Source organism: Dermacentor silvarum, chromosome 6 (assembly GCF_013339745.2).
Source record: "Dermacentor silvarum isolate Dsil-2018 chromosome 6, BIME_Dsil_1.4, whole genome shotgun sequence".
NCBI lineage: Eukaryota > Metazoa > Arthropoda > Arachnida > Ixodida > Ixodidae > Dermacentor > Dermacentor silvarum.
In genome coordinates this window covers 16,968,830-16,992,213 of record NC_051159.1, presented here as the reverse complement: position 1 = coordinate 16,992,213, position 23,384 = coordinate 16,968,830, and the positions used below count along the sequence as shown (strand labels likewise).

General features: G+C 45.1%; 1 protein-coding gene across 9 annotated transcripts in view; it reads left to right on the top strand.

The window, feature by feature from the left end:
- The window catches only part of LOC119455311 (amphiphysin-like), a 160,852-nt gene that overhangs the window by 122,385 nt on the left and 15,083 nt on the right, over window positions 1–23,384 (top strand). For 5 of the 9 annotated variants that reach the window (XM_049668698.1, XM_037716712.2, XM_037716710.2 and 2 more), the window contains one exon: window positions 16,715–16,966. The exons of the other annotated variants lie outside the window; for them this stretch is intronic. In XM_049668698.1, coding sequence (XP_049524655.1) covers window positions 16,715–16,966 — 252 coding nt within the window. The remainder of the gene's footprint in view (window positions 1–16,714; window positions 16,967–23,384) is intronic. 9 annotated transcript variants of the gene reach the window in all.

Genomic DNA, 23,384 nt, shown 5'->3' with positions numbered 1-23,384 from the left:
CATGCCTCGTTGTTTGTGCTACGTAAGACAGTCTGCGAATGGAGCTTTGGTATTTCATTATGGATATACATCGAACGAGCTGCCAGGAGCATTCGTAGCGACTCCAGTCTGGCAGCATAAGCAGTACTCCCACTGCAGCCTGTAGGCCTCCCGCAGTTTGTGACGTACGTACTAAATGGTGGGGCTGTTTAGTGATGCCCGACTGTGGTTACCGGCTTCCCCCCCCCCCAGCCAATAGGAATGCATGGCGCCACAATGTTTATTTTTACTGCGCAAGTTTCTCGCTTGTCGAAGAGCTCACAAAACAGAGTAACACTTTTTCAGACACCATACACGTGTTTAAAACGCAGTTCTGGCAGCAAAAGCGTTACTCCAAGTGCACCCACGCCATTTGAATGCAAGTTCACAAACACTTCAGAGGCGCATCATTTATTTCAACACTGACCATAATTCAGGCATTTTGTCACCAGCTGCCCAGCCCATGTCACAATAACCTGAGCGAAATAACAACGTTAATAGAGATTTCGCCCCAAATTTTGTCATTTTTGCGTGAGCAGCAACCGGAAGCACCTTCTCCACCGCTATGGAATGCGAAGCGTGCGTGCGAGCGTGTGCGAGGCGGGCCTGCATCCCTCGACCTGGCGATCTTGCCGCCGCGGGCGTGACCTTTTCCTCTCCCTTCATTCAAACCTGATCCTGCTGCTTGCTGCAGCTGGCCTAGCCCGCCAAGCCGGCACTCTCGTTTTCCAGTTGATGTTGCCGACGCGCTGGCAGACGCTGTGACACATCACACTTGATGAGCGTGGACACGCGCTGTCAAACGCTGGTGGCGTGTGGAAGCACCGCTGCAGAAGCGAGCAAAGTGACTTTCGTGCTGTTGTCTATCGCTTCAACCCAAACTGAGCGCCGAGAACACCCAGCACGCACAAAGCTACGAGCCGCCGACGCACCTACACTGAGTAGACTCTGCCCCCAACGCAGATCGCTTTCAAGATACGGCCCGCGACGCGCGCTGCCGCGCAGTACACAGTTGATGCCAGAGTACAGCACAACGCCGCCTCGCTATCCCTCCCCCTTGCTCTCTCGCCAGTGCCTCGAGCGCAACGGAAGGCGCGCTTCCTCCCTGCTTTTCTTTCTTGCACGCACGAGATTTAGATGTGGTTGTCGGCTCCTCTCTCATGTTTTCACTCGCACATACAGCATACGGCGCGCGGCGACTGCGTTATCGCCTTTGGACTTTATACAGAACATCTATGACCCAAAACCAATTTTAGGGCCACAAGGCGTCATAGACACCATCTTTAGATAGCAAATACGGATCGCAAGAGCCATACTTTTGCTGGCGGAAACCAAAAATACGTCATAGTTGTCGGCCCCAGCACTTTGGGCGGCCAATGCCATCGTCAAGCCACCAAGCCAAGCGACATGAAAAGTCAAAATGACCGCTTGGGCCGGCACAGGGTGGCAGTTCGCAACGTATTATGCGGCAACGGTCCCACAGTTGCGACGCAACAGCGGGGGTGTACCAATGCATTGGGTTCTATGGGAGCAGTGCCGGGACCAGCCGAAAACGACGTAACAGCCGGGACAACGCAGCAACCGGGAGCGTAACAGTGGGGTTCTTCTGTAACACTATACGACGCTACGACGCCATCATGACGCTCGCTCTTCGTTTCCGATGCCTCGCGCTTGTGCGAAACGACACGCGTCGACGCATCCAGTACCTGGTGCGACATTCCAAGGATGAGGGCTTCGATGAAAACGGAAAACGGCTGCGCGTTACAATCGAGGGCGCGTTACAATCGAGTAAATACTGTAAGCGTTTCTTTTTCAAATTTTCGTGCCGTACCTGCATACCTATAACGAAATCCTCTTTATAAAGAAGTTTTTTGGGAATTGGTCAATTTCGTTATATCCAGATTTAACTGTACAGGTGATTTGGGAAAATATTTGTAAGCAGTACCACTAAATGTCTTGATTTAGCGTGGAAGCTTGGGCGTGTTGGTGATTCATTGCCGAAAACACAGCGCAAAAAAACACGGACACGAGAGAGCGACACGCACACAGCGCTGACTTGCAACAGTTTATTCATGAATACATGAGGGAAGAAATATATATGGCTCTGCCATGCGCAACATGTGAATAATTAGCAAAACACTGCAGCATCATTTCGAATGATGATAATGATAGCCACGTGCTAACAATGCATACTGGCTGTTTGTCATTCAAATGTTGTTAAGATATGCGATTTCTCGAGATGAAAGTGCAATAGAAGGTGAACTGACGCACGAGTTATCGAATTTCCTTATAAAATCTGCCTCAATGATTTCACGTGACAGCTGCGAATTATGCCTAGCCAGCACTTCGCTTTTGTCAAAATAGGGCTTACACCCATGATCACGGCAATGAATGCCCAGATGACCCTGTATCGTGTTGTATACGTTGTTATGGTGTTCCCTGAGACGATCGTTTATGCACCTGCCGGTCTGTCCCACATACTTTTTTCCACAGGAAAGAGGTATCATATACACCACGCCAGTGGTGCAGGACACTAACGGATTCCTGTGTTTCACAGTACATCGCCCACGCCTGGTTTGCGAACCAAACCTGCAAAGTTTCGATAGTTTTTCCGGAGCTGAAAAAACCACCGCTACACCAGCGCGTTGCCCTACTCTTTTCAGTTTGTGGGATATATCATGTATATACGGAAGTACTGCAAGTTTTTTCTTTTCCACTGGCGGACGTGATGCACGATTGTTTTCACCCAGCTTGATTTGCTTACAAAGTTTTTCCGCGACTGCTGATATTAAAGCCTTCGTGTATCCGGCAGATAACAAGCGGTCAACCTGCGCATCAAAACTTATTTGCATTGAATGCGGACATGACCTTCTGAGGGCATTGACCAGGCACACATTAATGATTCCTCTTTTAACTAATTTCGAATGTGCTGACTTGAAAGAGAGAAGCGGTTTCCCGCTCCTCGGTTCAAAGGACCAGCACAAGTGTCTACTGGACAAGCACAGCTTGACGTCCAAAAACCTTAGAGAGTTATCTTCAGGTATTATTAAGCCCTATTTTGACAAAAGCGAAGTGCTGGCTAGGCATAATTCGCAGCTGTCACGTGAAATCATTGAGGCAGATTTTATAAGGAAATTCGATAGCTCGTGCGTCAGTTCACCTTCTATTGCACTTTCATCTCGAGAAATCGCATATCTTAACAACATTTGAATGACAAACAGCCAGTATGCATTGTTAGCACGTGGCTATCATTATCATCATTCGAAATGATGCTGCAGTGTTTTGCTAATTATTCACATGTTGCGCATGGCAGAGCCATATATATTTCTTCCCTCATGTATTCATGAATAAACTGTTGCAAGTCAGCGCTGTGTGCGTGTCGCTCTCTCGTGTCCGTGTTTTTTTGCGCTGTGTTTTCGGCACTAAATGTCATGCTGGGTTCAAAGAAGCATGGTTTCACGTTGTAGTGACGGTGAAGAACACAGTAGGGAAAACTGAATCGTGAAAGTAACTCTTTATTGGGTGAACCTGTACCCAGATACAACAAGGAACAGTCGAGCACAACGATAGCGGCGAGCGCAGTCTGCGATCATGGAAAATCTCATCTGTGGATCGGCGTTTATACATGACTCGTCGAAGGTTCCAGGGTAATCGCTGGTGCCTTCCAGAAAGTACTACACAATTCATGTCTCGCATACTGTCTGATTACACAATGTTCGGCATGAACATACGCAATCAATGGTAACATTCGAGTAAGTTCCAAATCATGCAGGCGCATCTTGCGCAGAGTTATACGTAGCGGGTGTAATGCAGTCCCTAAAAAAAAAAAAAAACAGGATAAATTAGTACACGTGTCACAGTAGCACACCCAGGATCTCTGCCAGGGGGGGGGGGGGTAGATGGGGGGGGAAGCAAGCACTTTGCATAATATGCAATTTCCTTGCTTTAGCCAGAGGAATCCAGCGGCAAATAAAATGCCTTACAATTATAATAACAATCACACCAAGGATGATGACAGTGTTTATTCCTGCAGCGTATTACTTAAAGTAATTTAAGAGTGAAGGAGTAAATTCAAGACAGTGGTAGAGTGCTTTTGGTGCGGCATGAACGTAGTGTTTTCGGCGCCAGTCAAGTTAGGACAGATTTGCTCGCCGATGCCCAAACGGAAAAAGACTGAGTGCACGAAGCAGCATGCAACATTTTTCACAAATTCTGTCTCCACTGTTTACCGTATTCCTTTATCCTGTGGGAGAGTTTACATCGGGCAAATGGGGCGCTGCATTAATGATTGCACGCAAGAGCACGGTCTGGCTGTAAGGTGAAACAATGGGGGGCATTTAGCTATCCATTGCAAGAGTTGCGGCTGCTCAGCACAGTTCAATCAAATTGGGGTCATGGCAAAAGCATGTGAAAGACAAGAAGGGAAACTGTTGAAGCATCAGGTAACGTAGGGACAAGTGCATAAGCATGCCTTCAATTCTACTCTCAGACAGGGAAGCTGCTTTTCTCGATGGCCACGTATGGGTTTTAATGTGTATTGCATTCCTTTGGTCATGTTCTCATCATCATCCACGTTTTTGTTCTTATAGGCGTTGGTTCTTGTTAATTTCACATGCTTTATTTCTTTTTGTTTATTCTTTATTCATTCTTTATTTTTTATTCAAACAAAACTCGCAGTGCCATTGGCAATATTGCGAGGGGCATAATATAGAATCAAACAAATCAACAGAGTTTTGGCTCACAATCTCAGCCGCTAACAAGTTCCACTTCGATATGGTCCTCGGAAAGAAAGAACATTTAAAAAGGTCAGTCATGGGGGCATACTCCCGAACATTGAACACATGGCCTCTTCGGGTGGATAAGTAATATGGAGGACGCAGTTGTGACGAGGCCTTGATTCCAGTTTGATTATTATATATAGTGTAAAAAAGCTTCAGGCGAAAGTTCTTGCAGCGTTCGCTTAAAGGAGTCCATCCTAGATTTCTTTTTAATTTCGTTGCACTATCAAACTGATTGTACCGCCCCAGGACATACCTTGCAGCACTAGACTCAGGGTGCGTACAGGTCCTTGAAATCCTTGAAAACCCTTGAAATTGTAAAGTGTGTTTTCAAGGCCCTTAAAATTCCTGGAATTTTTTCCTTCCTTGAAAATCCTTGAATTTCATGAGCAATGCACTCTGATATCAACATTGGGACCTCCTTTCTGTTGTAGATCGGCATCGATCTGACAAAATCCCCATTTCAGAAACAATACGTCGGCGCGAGTACACATGGTTACATTTTGCAGAACTGCACGAGAAAAAAATGAAAGGCTTCGCCGCGTCAAACCGCGAACGGAGCGAGAGACCCGTGCCGCGCAACACTGCAGGCTCAGCTGGCAGTGTTTACACTGCTTTCCTCACCCTATCGTTCGTTTTACTCTTCGCCCGTCGGCTTGCCTTCCCACTTTCACTCCTGCACGCGAAGTGAAGCTAAAGAGAGCAATAGTGCAGCAACTTTACAACTGATGCTCAGTGCCTTTGCAATAACATTTCCGGTATTTAACATTTCCGGTATACTTTGCAATAGTATTTTCCGGTTAATAAGTCGCACCTTTGTGTAAGACGCACTGCCCTCACAATGGCAGTTTTTCCGAAAAAAAAAAAAGTATACAAGTCACATCGGTGTATAAGACGCGCCTGTTCTTTCGGTAAGCGATTTAAACAAGTTAGTGACGTTTTGCTCCGGGAATGTGGGTCACGCGCAAGCATATGGGTGCCATATATTTCCACTCCAGGCGCATTTCTGCTGTAGTGGTTGCCGCGATGTTTCGTGTAAAGTCCAAGGGCGATAACATCGTCCCCGCGTGCCATATGCTGTATGTGCGCGTGAAAGCATGCGACGGTGAGCCAACTCGCGCACAAGGGAGGAAAGCGGGAAGGCAGCCCGGGAGGGAGGGGGGGGGGGGCTGCCTGTACTCTCGTAGCAACTGCGTAGTTTGCGCAGCGGCGTGCGCCGTATCTTGACAGCTATGTGCAGATGCGACGACTTCGGGGTCGATCGACTCACGGTCGGCCTACCGCCGCTTGCATTGCTGCTCCATCCTTCTCGCACGGCATTTTGGAACTTGATCACGAGAACCCAATAGCGCGCACAGATCACGAGAACCTTGATAGCACGCACAGAACCCGTAGCAATTAAGTCAACCAGCCCGCTTCGCGTGGCCATAATTATCATAAAATTCGATTATGACGGCAGTTTAAAAAAAAAACGTACATAGGTCGCACCGTTCTATAAGACGCACCGACGGAAAATTAAGAAAAAGAAAAACGCGTCTTATACACCAAAAAATACGGTATGCTGAATGTTTTGGAAATGTTTGATGAACCAACCCAGCTAATACTGCAGAAGCCTGAGCAGCTGTTGTGAGTGTTCGTTGTGTTAACGTTTAATATTGCGGACTTGAGAAATAATCAAGACAAGGCATGTTTTGCAAAATTGCAATATGCATCTATTTGTTATAATATAATGGATGTGTAGCAAGACTACACCGAATGGTTTGGAAATGTTCATTAAACTTGCCCAGTTAATACTGGAGAAGTCAGAGTAGCTGTTGGGTGCATTTTTGTGAACTTTTTTTTGGTATTGTGAACTTGCAAAGTGATCAAGGCTAGACGTTAAGATCATTGGGATATACATTTTATTTCTCTTTGGTTTGAATATTTTTGGTGAACTTTACCCACCCTATACTGGAGAAATCTAATTGTGATATACATTTATTTATTGTAAGTGCAATAAAACTAGTCATTTTTGGAAATGTTAGAGTAAAGAAATCCCACTTTGGATGCTGCTTTGAGTCCTTGAAAAACCTGTGACAGGTCCTGGAAAGTCCTGGAATATCCTTGAATTTTTTACTTGTAAACCTGTACGAACCCTGTAGACTGTATGCGTTCCAACGCTTTATTTCGTACAGAATGGGACGGATCCCACGCAGGGCAGGCGTACTCAAGTAATGGCCTTATGTAGGCTTTGTATGCAGCCTCTTTGACATCACTTGCCACGTGCTTGAGATTCCGTCAAAGGAAACCAAGTGAAGCTCCAGCCTTGCTCACAATGCAGTCAATGTGCTTGGACCATGGTCCATCCTCAGATAAAGTCACTCCGAGATATTTATATGAAGATTCCTGGTGAACAACTTGATTATCTAGATAGTAGCGATACCGCAGTTTCTGAACTCTTTTAGTGAAGCTGACATGCACGCATTTATTAATGTTCAAATTCTTTCTGTTTAAACTGCACCGCATTTTGATACGATGGAGATCTTCCTGCAGCTGTATGCAATCCGCCCCACTGTCCACATTGCAGTACAGTGCACAATCATCAGTGAACAGACGTACAGTTGACTTGATTTCATTAGAGATATCAATAAAAATAAGGAACAGCAGAGGTCTGAGTACAGAACCCTGTGGAACCCCAGATGTTACATCAACACACGGAGAACATTTACCATTCAGAACAACTTGCTGTTTCCACGATGTTAAATAGTCCATTATCCATTTTTTAACAGAGTTGTCAGTATTAATGTATGCAAGTTTCTGTATTAATAACTGATGCAAGACAGTGTCGAAGGCCTTCTGAAAATCTAAAAATAAGCAATCAATCTGTCCTCTACAATCTCGACTGGAGGCTATATCGTGGTAAAATTCGAGTAGCTGAGTTGTACAAGAAAATCCTTTTCAAAATCCATGCTGTTGAGTGTTTAGAAATCCTATTGACGTAATGTGTTTAATTAAGGCCATATAAATAATGTGCTTGAAAGTCTTAGAACACTGTGGGGTGAGAGATATAGGTCTATAATTACACACGTCTGCTTTGCTACCTGTTTTAAAAACTGGTACTACGTACGCTAGCTCCCAGTCGTCAGGTAACTGGCCTTCACTGAGAGACTTGTTGAAAATTACAAAAAGCTACCTCTGGAGAGCAGTTTTTCAAAATTCTAGGAGATCCGGTCCTGTAGCTTTACATTCTTCGATGTTGTCAAGAAGCTTTATTATACCTTCCATGGAAATCAATATAGGCTTCATTGCTGCGTATTTCTCTGACGATGGTTGAAGCGAAATCGGAGGCTATGCAGTGAATACAGATTTGAAGAAATCATTAATTACGGCAGCTTTTTCTACGTCATCGGTAATTATCCTATCATTATGTTTTAAATCTGTAAGGCCAGAACACTTCATACTGCACCTCTTAAAGAACTTATTATTATTATTATTTTTGAAATCAGTGGCTAAGCTTTGAAAATAACGGTCTTTACACTCCACTAATTTAGTTTTATACAGTGCCCTCAGATTCCGAAATTTGTTTAGAGATAATAACGTTTTTCTTCTGCCATATTCTGAATACGCACTCTTGTGTCGATGGATCAGTCGAATTAGGTCACCATTGATCCGTGGCTTTCCCTTTCGCTTTACTTCGTTACTTGGAACACTAAGGACGTAACTTTGGGTGAGCGAGACTATACGATTCTTAAAGATCAGGCACAGCTCATTAGTAGTTAGGGAATCAGCTTAACACTCGAACGATAAATGGAGGTCGTCCAGCTGTTTTGAAATTTCTACGTAGTTTGCTTTGTGGTAAAGGTAAATTGTATGGGACTCACTAATTTTGGGGGGCGGAGAAGCAGTAGCCAATCTGGCAACAACGTCATGGTCACTTATACCAGGAATAACACTCACGTTTAACAAAAAATTTGGGACATTGCAAAACAACAAGTCAAGAAGATTGGGGCTCCTTGTTGGCTGAGAAACATGCTGATAAAAACCAAGAGAATCTGACAATTTTTTCAATTGACCATGGGCTCCAATATTAGAGTTCAACACACAATGACCTTTATTCCACGTGACACCAGGAAGGCTAAAATCGCCACCTAGTATATAATGCACGCATTAGAAAATGTTCGTGCAATTTTATGCAGCTGGTTTAAAATGTTAGGGTCAGAAGCAGGCGGGCGATAGAAGGCTCCTACAACAAACTCTATGCCATCATTTTGTGTAATTCAACACCAAACAGACTCTGTAGGGTTCTGGTCAACACGAAGTGCGCAACTTTCAAGCGATGCCTTTACGAGCACAAAAACACCACCAAATCACTGGGAAAGACCTCGTGGTCAGCTACTGTAGGCTCAAGCCAAGATTCAGTGCCAATAACAATATCAGCACCTACGCTATTTATCAAGCCTTCTGGTTTACCGACCTTATTTTTTACACTTCGGCAGTTGGTTACCAACAGGACAAGATTATTCACAATGCGATTGCATCACTTTCGCCTGTATCGCACTACCTCATGTGCTTTAGAGTTCCATACGTTGCACCATCAATAATCAGCCTGTCATGAATAAGCTTTACAGAGTGCCCACCTTGTTCGCTTTTCGCTTTCGCGTATTCCCATAGATGCTTTCTTTGGAAACGTACTTCATGAGAGTAATCATTATTGAGAGACAGGCCGTTGTCTTTTAGTTTATGCGCATGTTTGAAAAGTTTGTTTTTTACATTATAATCATAGAGCCGTAAGATAACTGGTCTTTTAGCGGTTTGCTTTTTAGTGCCGACTAGATGAATTCTTTCTACGCAAGCTACCTTCACGCCCATCTTACATCGTCGATCACCTGCTTTCTTAGCGACGCTGGCGTTTCTTCATCTGTTTCCTTCAGCCCATAGATAACTAGATTATTTCGCCGGCTGTGATTTTCCAGGTCCTCAATTTTAGAGCGTAATGCTGCAAATTCTGGGGACATTTGCTTAACCGTCTTTTTACAGTGGTCAAATTGCACACTAAATGACGAAAGGTGCTTCAGTTCGCTTTCAAAGGAATTCAGACGCAAGTATGTTCGGGCAATGTAGTCGTCAAGCTTGACAGAGACTTCACCTATCTTTTCGAGAATTTCTTTTTGGCCACTAATGAGACTATTGAGAAGTTGATTGTCAAGGCCAGGATTTGATTCGACATCACTGCTGAGTAATAGCACAAGCCTACATGAGCTATCGAAGCAGTCGGCAATGCACACACACTTGGACAAGGCAGCACCACTAGACACCTATAACTCGTTTTGTACTTGGAATAAGGAAGATATGCACCAACCTGCAGTACAAACAGGAGCGGATTTAGCTGTGGCCGCATGCTGACGGTGCCACCTTGCCCAATGACGAAAGGAAAGATGGGGGCGTGGCACAGAGCATTCACTGACGTTTACGATGTGACTACCATTGGACCCATGGCAATACTCGAAAAAAGGCCGCAGCAGGGATAGTCCGGTGATACTTCGGTGAAGTTCAGGGCAGAAAAGCCTCTATCGAAGCCTGCAGTGGTGAGGGTGGTCAAGGGAGGCCCAGCAACTGTTTCATCTCGTGCACAAGCGCTGAACGATAGGACCTGCAGTACAAACAAGAGCGGATTTAGCTGTGGCTGCATGCTGACGGTGCCACAGTTGGCCCATTTTTTCTTGTTTTTTTCATTATTTACTGTTTATCTGTTGTTTTGGTTAGTTATTTTTTCAGTCTGGCCGTTGATTTGTTGTGTTTACAATGGCCTTGGGGATTAGCTTTTCCCTGTTATATCATGTTTTTTTTTTTTTCGTCTGCGAAAGATAGTGTGCAGACTTTGTGTTTGTGGTGGCAATACGATTGTCTAGTTCTTGCGTATCCAGGTGGCGCACGTGACTAGATTGCCTATATAAAGGCTTCCTGTCGTTTTATGAAATAAAGTTTGTAGTCTGTCTTGTGCTCTGTCCTGTCCGATTTTTCTTTTCTTGTGCATCGTGCGCATCACATCAATAATCTAAGTATGAACCAACTAGTCTGCACGAAAGTATTACTGCGTAATAATTTGATGCAACAGATCCTAATGGCGAAGTAATTGATCACAAGGTGCGTACCTTGTGAGAAACACACTAGTACATAGCGAGAAAACTGCGAGGGCAAACCTTGGGTACATTCGACTCGCCTGCACCATCTGAACCAGTTCACGAGGTGCTGCACCCTGCCATTTGTTTCAGCAGAGCAGCAATGGCGCCCTCTGAACGGTGCTGTTCGTTTCGAAAGGTGTGGGAAAGGCGCAGGGCTGTTTCACGATTTTGCTGCACCCTCTCTACTGCTGATTCTGACTTGGTGCAGACCGGGGCTGGGCAAAGATACTTTGAAATTGTATCATAATACGATACAAGATACTCGGGCAACAAGTATTTGAGATACACATACAAGATACTACCGCAATTACTGTATCTGATACGATACTTTCCATTTGTATCATAAGATACTTCGATACATACACAAATTTCTTATTGATCTATATAATGTAGCAGCAAATGCATATGCACAAAAATGTTTGCTTGAAAATTACTTAGCTCCAACCAACCTTGTTTGATCAGACTGAAATATCTGTTAGTATCTCGAAATTTTTGCCTTTATTTCTCAAAGTTTTATGTTTCCATTCCGAAAGAATTTGTTTGGGTTGCTTTAGCTGTTTAACATAAGAGCTCTTTATATGCTGCGCTGTCAGTAGTTTTGCTTGTTGCTTTTTTCTCTGCTTGCCGACCAGTTGAGCAGTATCTTGTATCTTAAGATACACGATATGTTCTTTCATGTATCGGAAATACAGATACTGAAACATGTCTTGCCGGACGTATCATGATACAGATACAAGATACCCAAAGAGTATCTAAGATAGTATCTAAGATGCATGCATCTTTGATACTGCCCAGCACTAGTGCAGACGTAGAGGTGCAACTGCCACGTCTGCGCGAGCGTGGGTGTATTAACGCCTCAGAAGCCAATCATACCAGCAGTTCAGGACCTTTCAAACTTGCACACTCCGTGCACATTAGTCGGGCAAAACATGACACCTGCACCTTGGCATTAGTTTCGAGTGTGGCACTGTACCTGCACTGTTGAAAACGAGCTGCACAATTTCATATCTTCTCGTGAACCACTTCGCATCGGTTCACAAGACGCTCAGAAATTGTGCCCGAGTATGTCCCAGTAGTGAAGTTTTGTTTCGTTGTGCTAAGGGAGTTTTTATACGAGGTTTCTTGCTAAGTCAGGTCATTCAATAATGTGTTGTAGTGAGCCTGTTTGTTCCGTGTCATGATGGAACACTGTGCTGCGAAGCAATACTTTCTACACGGACACGAAGAACTAGGACATTAGACACTGTTCCTCACGTGCGTGTTGAAAGTATTCTTCGCAACACCGTGTTGCATCTTGTCGCATCACTCGGCAAGTAAATGAAATGCTCATATGTTGAAATGCTCATAGTTTCATATGTTGTAAATAACTTCTGTTTGACATAGCTAGCGGGGTATCTGTTATAATTAGTGTAGTGCCCGAGACTATGTAATTGAACTCTGCGATTTCAGGGCGTCACTTAATACAAGCATCTGAGAAAAAAAATACATCAGTGTATTGCATGTGTGGGCTCACTTTTTTTTCTTCTCAACAAGAGGTTTGATAAGTAATTACGGAGGTTGGAAGCACAGTACTCTATACTAAGCTTCTGTGTATCTTCATATTAAACTATATACAAATTACAACAAATGATTGAGGACCTTAACCGAGAAAGTGTAAGAGTGGGGTTGAAGATTAATATTTATTTATTTATTGTTACCCTAAGGCATTACAGAGGGGAGTGGGTTACAGCAAATAAAAAATTTTAAAAAATCGTAATAAGAGCAGTTAGAACGTTCAAGTACGAGGGCTTCTGATTATACAGTTTTAGCTAGGGTTAAATCGTTGTAAGAAATTGGTAGCAAAGTAAGATAGTAAAATGGTAAATACAAAATGCACTTAGGTTACAAACATATACAGTTAAACCTGCTTATAATGAACCTCTATGTAACTAATTCTTGGATATAACGAAGTTTTTCTATTCCCCGCCATTACTCAATAGAGGCACATGTATTTGAGACATCTACATAACGAAGTGGCAGCGGGAGACCCCCTCGAAATAACGAATTTTCCCCGCCGACAACCTAGAGATTTCGGCCCAAATTTTGTCATTTTTGCGCGAGCAGCCAGCGGAAGCACCTTCTCTGCCGCGATGGAATGCGAAGCGGCGGCGGCGTGCTTGGCGCGCTTGAATTCACGGCGACTGCGAGGCGAGATCGAGCGCACGTGTGCATGCGTGTGAGCGTGCGCGAGGCGGGCCTGCATCCCTTGGCCCAGCGGGCGTGGCCTTTCCCCCTCCCTTCATTGAAACCTGAACCCGCCGCTTGCTGCAGCTGGCCTAGCCCGCCAAGCCGGCACTTTCCTTTTCCAGTTGATGTTGCCAAAAAAAAATGTTTTTTTTTTTTTCAACGCGCTGGCAGTGCCACTCTTTGGTTACTGCGCAAGTCTCTTCACTTCACTAACCTGACACTAGGTGACACTATACGACGCTAGAAAGCTTGCATGCAAGCGCTGTAGGCTCTCTACTACGACGACGCCATCGTGTTGCTCGCTCTTCGTTTCCGACGCCTCGCGCTTGTGTGAAACGACACGCGTCCACACATCCAGTATCTGGTGTGACATTCCAAGGATGAGTGCTTCGACGAAGAAACGCAAGATATTGACTCTTTAGGACAAAATGGCCAACTTGGACGCCGTTTCTGGAGGCCAAAAAAAGGGTGTGGATGCCAAATTTGGCATCCCAGCTAGTTCTTTGTCCACAATTTTAAACGCGAAAGATGCCATTCGCAGCGCTGTGGAGTGTGGCACGGACGGCAAGAAGAAGCTGAAGTCATCAACATACGTCGACAAAGTTGTGTTCACATGGTTTATGGACATGCGGGCACAAAACGTACCCATCAGCGGCACTGTTTTGCAGCAAAAAGCAAGGGATTATGCTTGCATCCTGCGCTGTGATGATTTAAAAAGCAGTAACGGGTGGCTCGAAGGTTTTAAACACAGGTACGGGATCGTCGGCAAAGTGATCAGTTTCTTTTTCGAATTTTGGTGCCGAACCTGCATGGAACGAAATCCTCTTCATAACGAAGTTTTTCGGAAATTTGTCAATTTCGTTATGTATAGGTTTAACTGTAGTAGGCAAAATGCTTCGATTACACAATGTTAGCTAAAGCCGCTCGAAACCATTGGTTATTGTGAATGGATGCGACTTCAGCAGGCAGGTGGTTCCATTCCGTGGATGCCCGAATGAAAAATGATTGCAATAAGTTTTAGTGTGACATGATTTGGAGACCAACTTTATGACGATGGTCGATTCGAGGCGATGCATATTGTGGCTGAAAAATGAGATCATTGCAGAGTGTTGAATGATGGTATAGCTTGTGAAAAAGAACTAAACATGCGATTTTGCGACGAGAAGAAAGGGGACTAAGTGAAAGGTTAGTTTTCATGGCAGAACACAAAGATAATGTTCAATAGCCTGGCAAGGGAACAAGAAGGCAGGATCACCAGTCAGCCTTTGAAGTCTCTACTGGAGTGTTTGTCTAGGTCAATTACTCGCAGGGGACCCTGATCATGAGAAACAAATGTACAGAAGAATAAAATTGGGTTGGAGTGCATACAGCAGTCATTACCAAATCCTTACTGGGAGCTTACCACTGTCGTTCAAAAGAAAAGTGTACAATCGTTGCATTCTACCAGTGCTAACATATGGGGAAGAAACTTGGGGGTTAACAAAAAATCTCGAGAACAAGTTAAGGACCGCACAAAGAGCAATGGAACGACAAATGTTAAGCCTAACGTTAAGTGACGGGAAGAGAGCGGTGTGGATCGGAGAGGAAACGATGATAGCCAATATTCTAGTTTAAGAGAAAAAAAAATGGAGCTGCGTAGGATAGATACCCGGTGGACAATTAGAGTTACCGAATAGGCGTCAAGGGAAAGGAAGCTCAGTCGAGGACAGCAGAAAACTAGGTGGGGTGATGAAAAAAGGAAGTTTGCGGGCGCAAGTTGGAATTGGCAAGCACAAGATGGGGGTAATTGGAGGTCGCAGGGGGAGAGAGGCCTTCGTCCTGCAGTGGACATAAAAATAGACAGATGATGATGATGATATATGGACTTGGTCAATTCATAAGAAATCCAGAACTGGAGAATGCCGCTATAGGAACTTGCTGTTGCTTTGGCAAAAGCATAGCTCACTTGATACCTTACGATGACCTGCTGCTGCTGCTAAATTGCTTAATATCTTTGTCGCTGGGGTAGCTCGGAGGACACTTGCAGTAATATGATAGCGAAATAAACACATCTTATTTGAACAGCAGCTTGCAACACTGTCGCCACTACCTGCGTTGCTAACTTGCAGGTGACCCTGGTTCTTTATAAGCATTTGTTCTGGGTACTTTATGGATCAGTAGAGGATTCTTCTGGTGTGTTTACAATGTCTTCAAGATCACTCATGACATTGCATAGCTTATCTCTGGCTGCATGTGCTGTATCTTGTTCCTTGCCAGTACAGTCTTATTCAACTCATTATGGCCGATTTCATCCTTTACCCTAAACTTTCCAGCACTTGCTTGCGTCTCGTTGAGCCATTGCACACGACCACTATAGGGTTCGTGTTTGGTCATTTCTTCATGTCCTTATTTGGTTGCCCTATATATATACTGCCCTTATCGCCTTGGCGCTCTTTGGCCGCATCTGGCCCTTGCGCCAGTAAACCCCACTAATCATCATCATCATATATGCTGCCCTTATCCCCCCCCCCCCCCCTTTTCTGAAGTAAGCTCATATTTCTTCTCGAGCACTAGCCGGAATTTTATCCGCTTCTCCCATGACTTAGTTGGCCTGTTTTTCTTCGGCAAGTTTCCTCGCTCTTCAAGTGAAAGAAAATCCTGTCTGTGAAAGCCCATTGCGTTACCTGCGACACCTCATCATCTCGCACAATTGTTGGATCAACCCAAATTATGAACCAATGCTTTCACTGTTCAGGTTTTGCCATGTTAATTTACAATTACATTTTCGGAAGACGGTACTTATTATTCGTCATATATTTCTTTCTGTAAACTCTACGGGCATATCTTTTTGTTTTACTATAGTCGATTTCGTGCTCTCCAGCCTGCCTTTCTCACACTTTCGCATTGGAATTTCCATGAACATATTGACCTTTCGAAGTGCTAATTCGATATCCTTGTATAACCTCTATTACCGTTAATTTACGTCTCCTACTGACTGCTACCCTTTTGCTAATGCAGTAGAATTGTTCGTTGATCCCATACAGCTTTATCAGGAAAGCCACTAGTCAGTACTGCATGCGTGCCTCTTCTGACCTTGCTGAACGTCACAGCTGATAATTCCCGAAAGAGCCCTGCGAAGCTCGATAGGATCACGTGTTAAAGCTTCCAGTGAAAGGGCCTCGTCTGCGTGTTGTTGTACACGGTATCATTTAAATCAAGTCCCTGCTCCTTCCACAATGCCACGAGACACGAGAATGAATTACCAGTCGCGAACCATTAACTCCGCTGCAAGTATTTTGATCCGCTGAATGCGCACTCGTATTGCCAGTAAAGTTCGCAGTGCTGCAGGCACAACATTCCCGCGTTCAAACATGCACACTTGTAGTGGGTAAATTGTGCGGCCCTTTCAAGCATTCACTGCATGCGGCCAATGCGTAAGCACAAGCTCCCACCGGCGCATCTGTGCCCAGCGGTGCTTGTGTGGGACCCGCGTAGGGTTTCCCGACGCGGGCATGCGAGCCCCATTGCATGTTGGCTTCCTGGGCGGCGCAGATCCCCAGTGCGTGGCGTGTGGCACTAGCACCCGCATGAAGTGCATCTGGCTGAACGACGCCGAGTTCTCTTTCCTGCGCTACCAGCCGTGGCAGTGCCTGCGCTGCGCCGTCAACCACTCGTTCGAGGCGGCCGGGGACGGCGGCGGCAGCCAGGCCGCACGGCGCAACCTCTGCATCTGGTTCACGCGAGTCACCCGGCTCAAGGCCAACTACACCGAGCTCCAGTGCAAGATGCTCTCCTCCGCCGAAGGTCAGCCGATGCATGTGCCTGCTCTGCTGTAGTACGTGCGGCGATTGCGCCGGTAGTGCCTTGTCGAAGCAGGGATGTCAAGTGCGGAACTATAGCTGCCGACTTTAGAGGAGAGAAATGGAGAAATGTTGGGGATGAGCATTCATCGCTGATGGGACATTTCTCGTGCTGCAGGCCTTCGCATACAGAGCTGTCGGGTACGTCATGAAAAGTGATGGTTGCCCATGACAACCACGAATCTGCTTGCAAACGAGTGATCCCCACTTGCATTTTCATGAGCTACTCTGACAAATAAGGCGTGATAAAGCGGCGAAAAACAAGGATGGCACGGAAGCGTGGCGTCGTTTGCGAACACCAGTGGCCGTAGACTTCTGTGTCCGTTTATGTGTTACGAGGCACAGCAATGCGACAGTGCAACACAAGGCTGGTCATTCATCCAGTGTTACGACATCTACGTTAAGTATGGCAGAACCTTGTTGAATTGAGACTTAATTTCTGATGAAAGAAAAATGAGCAAGAACAAAAGGCTAAGCTCAACGAGGTTCGTTGCTGCGAATACAGTTGGGCAGTGTGAAGCTCAAGGCTACAAAATAGGCACCAAAAGAACACTGATTGGCGACAGTTCATACACAGGAACCATTACTAAAGGGACATATTAAAATGGTCAGCACTTTATAGTACTTTCCACACATGCTTCCTGTCACTTACCTCGAGGTCTTATAGCTTCTCTGTTTAATAGAGCCCTGGCAGGTTTTCTGTGCACTTTGTGTTTGCTACAAGTGCACGTGCTGTAATTAACAATAATTTCGTACAATTTATTGTGATGAGAGACTGCCACAAAAATTTGTTTTCTGATTAAGGTTGGCTCGCTGCATTTGTTTGGTCATTTATTTACATTTGCTTAAATATGCCATGTTGAATAAGATGGACAAGTCCTCTTGAGAACAGCTTCCCGGTACTGCCGGAAAGCTCTGAAGGGACATGCAGCAGTCGACACGTGCTGACCATTGTTGGCACTCCTGGTGCATATTACAGCGATGGTGTTGTCGCCACTAGATGCGGTGGAGAAATGCATGATCCGAATGTCGACAAAAATGTATATAGATTACCAGTGCAACGGGATTTGGAGGGCACATTAGGCATATCAAGGTTAATGGGTGCACAAAACTAGAAGTGTGTATAGGGTAGTTATGGTTTCAACGGCACATCTTTTCACTGAAGCTTGGCTGAAGCTTGGTAAAGATGAGGCAGGAGCGCACTGAAGAAATTTCAGAGTTGTATACGTTTAGGGAACGTCCTAGACAATGATAAAATCTGTGCTGGACGCTTGCTGGGGGTACGAGAACGTTTGCAGTCGGCGAGCTATGAAGCCTATCAAGCTGAAACTGCGTAAATTTAAAATGCACGCTTAAAGACATACGGCAGAGACATTTGAAACTTGTAGCTGCATTGCAGCTGGCGTAGAATTGTTGGTGTAAGCAAGTCGTTCGGTATATTCTGCTTGATAATTTGATCCGGGTATACGGCAGGCACTCGTAAGTTTCACTTGAGTGCCACAGGAATTTTTAGAAATTTCATTTCATTTTGTTACCTTAAAAACCTCATAGGGGCATTATACAAGGAGCAGGTAGGTGTGCATATGTTCATTGTACTTGAGCGGAAACAATGCAATACAACAGGACGTGAGAAAGGGAGAGCTCTGCGTATATACCTCGAGCCCTGTTATCTTCCAAGTCATGAACCAAAACCAGCCCAAATGCAATTCATTATGCATTAGTTAGGAGTGAGTCACAGAGGGTGTGTTCAGATAAGTTTGACCAGGCATCTCTGGTGACCTTTTTAATTCTGAAAAAAATTAATAAAAAGGATATGTTGCTGCTTGAGTGCAAAGGAAGGTGAAATTAGTATTGCGATAAAAGAAATCTGTCTTTAAGAAAAATATAGAAGTGCACAGACACACAGAAGCAGGTCTTGCGAATTTTCTCGAATCCGCATTTTTGTTAGCTCCCCCCCCTCTCCTTCAAGAAACGTGTTGTGGCTACAGCTTTAAAATATTTCGTGAACAGGAAATGAGGCTGCCCACAACTATGCCCGAGGTTTCGTCAGCCGGGCGGTGGAAGGCCTCGACCTGGGTTCAGCGAGGGAATCGCATGGTGACATTCCATGAAATTACTATGCACTACCGCAAAGGTAGACAAAAATACCCCCCTCCGCATAAATCACTGAATAAACTGCAACAGGTGACCTTTAGACAGTTGCAGACTGGCTTATTTGCCAACCCTTACAAGTATTCACTAATATATCCGGGCTGCTTCTCACCTAAATGCAAGAACTGCGACGCCTATAAAGCGGACCTGACACATATTGAGCGACTGCCCCGGGCTCAAACCTAGGGCGGAACTCGAACTTAATAATACTTCAGACTGGGAGGTAGGGGTGTCCAGCTCGGATCCCGTGGTCCAGCTCCGGACCGTCAACTGGGCTTTAGGGGTCGCCGAAAGTCAAGGGCTTACGGCCACCTCATGCCGCCTAGCAGAAGAAACCCAGTAATTTAAATAACTCTGCATCTGACGAAAATAAAGTTTTCCCTCCTCCTCCTCGTGAAGAGAACGAGTCAAGTGCATCGATTCTAATTGAACAATACAGACTACGGTCGCTATGATGAGCAAAAAAACAGTGAGAACAGAACATTGCACAAGATTGGTCAGTGGTAAACGTTGAGATTTTCTTTCTCCGTATATCTGAAGAGCACACTTTTCAAATTTTGTCAGCCTGTTTCCATGAAAGTCGGTAAAATTCGAGGCAAATATGTTTGCTTTAGGTGGCACTGCATACTCGCGGGAAGCGCTCAAGTTTAGGCGTATTGTCAAATTAGCGGTGCTTTAAAAATGTTTCTTAAAACAAAAAAAAAAAAACAGCCATCCTTGATTTTCTTTCCCAAATTGAGCCTATTGACTTGAACTAATGTAATCTGGAAAAGCATGCTTCTGTTTGGGAATTACACAGGGCGGAAAATGTGAGCAAATAAATTGGCCACCGCTGCAACATGTACTCATGGTTGCACGTTGCTTTCTTTTGCGTCAAAATGCTCCAAGATGAAAATGAGTACTCGCAAAACACTCTGCGCACTCTTGGAGAAGAATCGCAAAATCTGTGCATGGACGCAGCGACAGAACGGTGGGGCAATGTCACGTTGGTTGTAGCGCTTGCTCCTGACATCGGGCCTATACTACCATGCCCTGCGTGCAGGCACAGAATGGAGAGGATGCAAGAACAATGTTGTTAGCTGTACGTGGGGTGGTGGCGCGACCAACTGTCAAAGCGCTGATGGATGAAAGCAAACTATAGTGGGGAAAATAAAGTTGCACTTGATGTTAGTTGAACACAATTATCAATATAACATGCACTCATGAGCATCTATCGCTGTTTGAGACATCGTTAAAACAGTGCAGTGCAGGTATGCAGTGGAACTTTGTCAGCCAACACACCACACTGGCATGCGCATCGTGAATGACAACTGTAGGAAGGAATAGTCTATGCACTGCTGTCGACGCAATCAAATTTTAACCTCTTGGTGCCGTCTTGACGTGAGATTATCGGTGCCGCACGAGGGGTGCTCATAATTAGGTGAGCTTGGGCCAAAGTGATAGGAGAGGTACCTTCCTACAGAAAGGTAGCATCGTGCTTCTTTCATTTCGCAGAAAATCTTTGTGTTGTCCTGCCCTGTAAGGTATCGCCGGCAAAAAAAGTTTGATGGCGATTCAAGCTCTTGTTGAAGTCGATCAAGGACTTCTTGAGCGAGTTTGTGGTTTGAATGGGGCAGAGTCACTGCCATTGGTGTCAGCTGCAGGGTCATTGGTACCAGGGGCGGTAGCCCACCACGGCTGCAGTTTCAGCGAAGTTAAAAGAAGCTCACCTCAGAAGGAGGCAACTTCAAAGGAGAGGATGAGCAAGAAATAGCAGGCGACTAGGTGAAGAAGAGTACAGTCTCAGTAGAACGTGTGGTATTTTAAAGGAGCTTTTGTAAGAAAAGTAAACCACAATTCTATATGCTAATCTCGAACTATCCGCTAGCACAGTTGACCTCGATGGGAAAGTATTTCTACAACTGTTGAGCGCTACGCTGGTATATCTGCGAAACTATTTATGTGCCACTCGGGGGTGACATTCTTAATGTAAATTCCTTTTGAACTCCACATTCTAAAGCATCCTAAGTCTTAAATTAAGCTTGGATAAAAACAGTCTCCCACAAATTCCCATTCTTTTTTGCCATTTTTAGTCAGTGGGTATATACTGCCACTGTTCCACTCAGCGAAAGGCACCAAGCGCCATTTCGCTGCTTTGACGCAGAATGCTTTGCCATTTCACTCCATTCTCACTACCCAGCTGCACCCCCCCCCCCCCCCCAAACGCTGCACACGGAGCAGTAATGTAACTACGCAGGAAACCATCTTATGAACAAATGCGTGTTCCACGAGGTCAGTAAAACAAAAATATTTGTTAAATGGTTGTTTTCTGCCACAGGGCACTTCAAAAGTGCCTGTGCTGGAATCGCATGGCATTGTTAACACTATGCAGCATGATTCAACCTCCGCAAGTGGAAACCCTCAGCACAAGTTCGCCGAACGTAACCTTGACTCACAAAATTCGCAAAAAAAAAAAAAAAAAATATGCGCCTGTCTGATCGGGCACTTCCATATTGTTTTTGTAAAGGCAGATATTTTCTCTCCCAATACTAAAATTGATTTAGCTTCCTTGACAATTGGGCAGCAATTTTTTTTTTTTTTCAATTTAAAAAATTGTCATCAAACATGCCCGGTCGAACTTACTTGAACACACCCCAGAGTATAAGTGACGTCTTAAGGGGGGACGTGGCTTTGAAAATCAACTTCCTGATTTCTCCATGGATTTTGATGAAAATTGGCACAAATGTTTAGAATGTCTCCCTGATACTTCCATAAAAGTTTCAGAGTGATACCTTGAGAACATTTTATTGAGCAGAATTTTTCTCTCTTGAACTTTCTGGAGCGCCTGGGGAGCTTAAAAAACATGATGGAAGGCTCGTTGAGTATTGACTGCATAGCTCAATGCGTGCTGAAGGTCGTGACAGTCTTACATTTTTTTTTTTCGCAACACAAATTTTTTAGATAGTCATTTTTCAAGTTACCTTCGCACCAAGCACACTTTCAGGGTGAACGAATAGCCATGCCATAAATTTAGAAAAAGTCAAGATAAAAATGCGAGACTGTCTCGACCTGCACTGCAGTCCAAGGAACGTGACAAAAAAAACAGAATCAAAATAGGCTAAACGATAACGAAGAAATCAGCTCCAGAAGCTGAGCAGAAAGGCGAAAAAACAGTTTTGAGAAAACGGCTCTCAAAGTTTCACCTTCTCTTCAGTTCTCTAAAACGCACGAAATTTGTAATCTTTGATGTGTTTTGTGATGTGGGGCTTCTTGGACATGTGGCCTCTGGTCTGCTGCGCCTTCGTTCTGCCTTTTTCATGTTTTTATGGCATTCTTTACTGCTGCTCTACAAAGAGCATGGTGCCTGGGTTTCAAACCAAGTGAGGTGCAGAACTATGTGGGCATAAATATACAGTAGTTCTAGCGTTGTACCTGCAGACTGCCTCATTGATAGCAGCCTCTAGTGCAGTCAGTGAGGCATTGTTTTCTTTTGGTAGAATCGACAATGTTACTGAATGAAGGCTCTCAGCAGCCTTCTGAATCATCATCCATTGACAATGGCTATGGAGGTTAGGAGAGCCACTGATAGATAGGCAGCAATGCAGCTGCTAGGTGCTTTCTAGCCTGTACTTTTGTATCATGCCTCACTTCTGCAGCCAGGTGTCTGTGCCAGCCCAAGTGGCCTAGTGAACAGAGCTCATCATGAGGTTCTCTTTATGAATTAAAGGGGTGGTATGATAGGTATTGTTACGAGATATCGTGGCATTACGATAATAGAGTCGGCGCGCGATGTACCAAGTCGCGGGTCCGAGGTGCCGATGTGCGAAATGCCTCGTCGCGGGTCCGCGGAATAGACGCTCGACGAGCTTATTCGCGCAGTCCAAGGTGCCGATACGCGAAATGCCTGGTCGCGGGTCCAAACGCTCGGTAAGCTCAATCGCGCAGTCCGAGGTGCCGACGCGCGAAATGCCTAGCCGCGGGTGCGAGGAATAGACGCTCGAGGTGTCGACACTCCATGAGCGATGTGCCGACACGCGAAATGCCTAGCCGCGGGCTCGAGGAGTCGACGCTCGAGGTGCCGACGCGCGAAGTGCCTAGCCGCGGGTCCGAGAAGTCGACACTCGATGAGCGATGTGCCGACGCGCGAAATGCCTAGCCGCGGGCTCGAGGAGTCGATGCTCGATTAGCTTAGTCGCACAGTCCGAGGTGCCGACGCGCGAAATGCCTAGCCG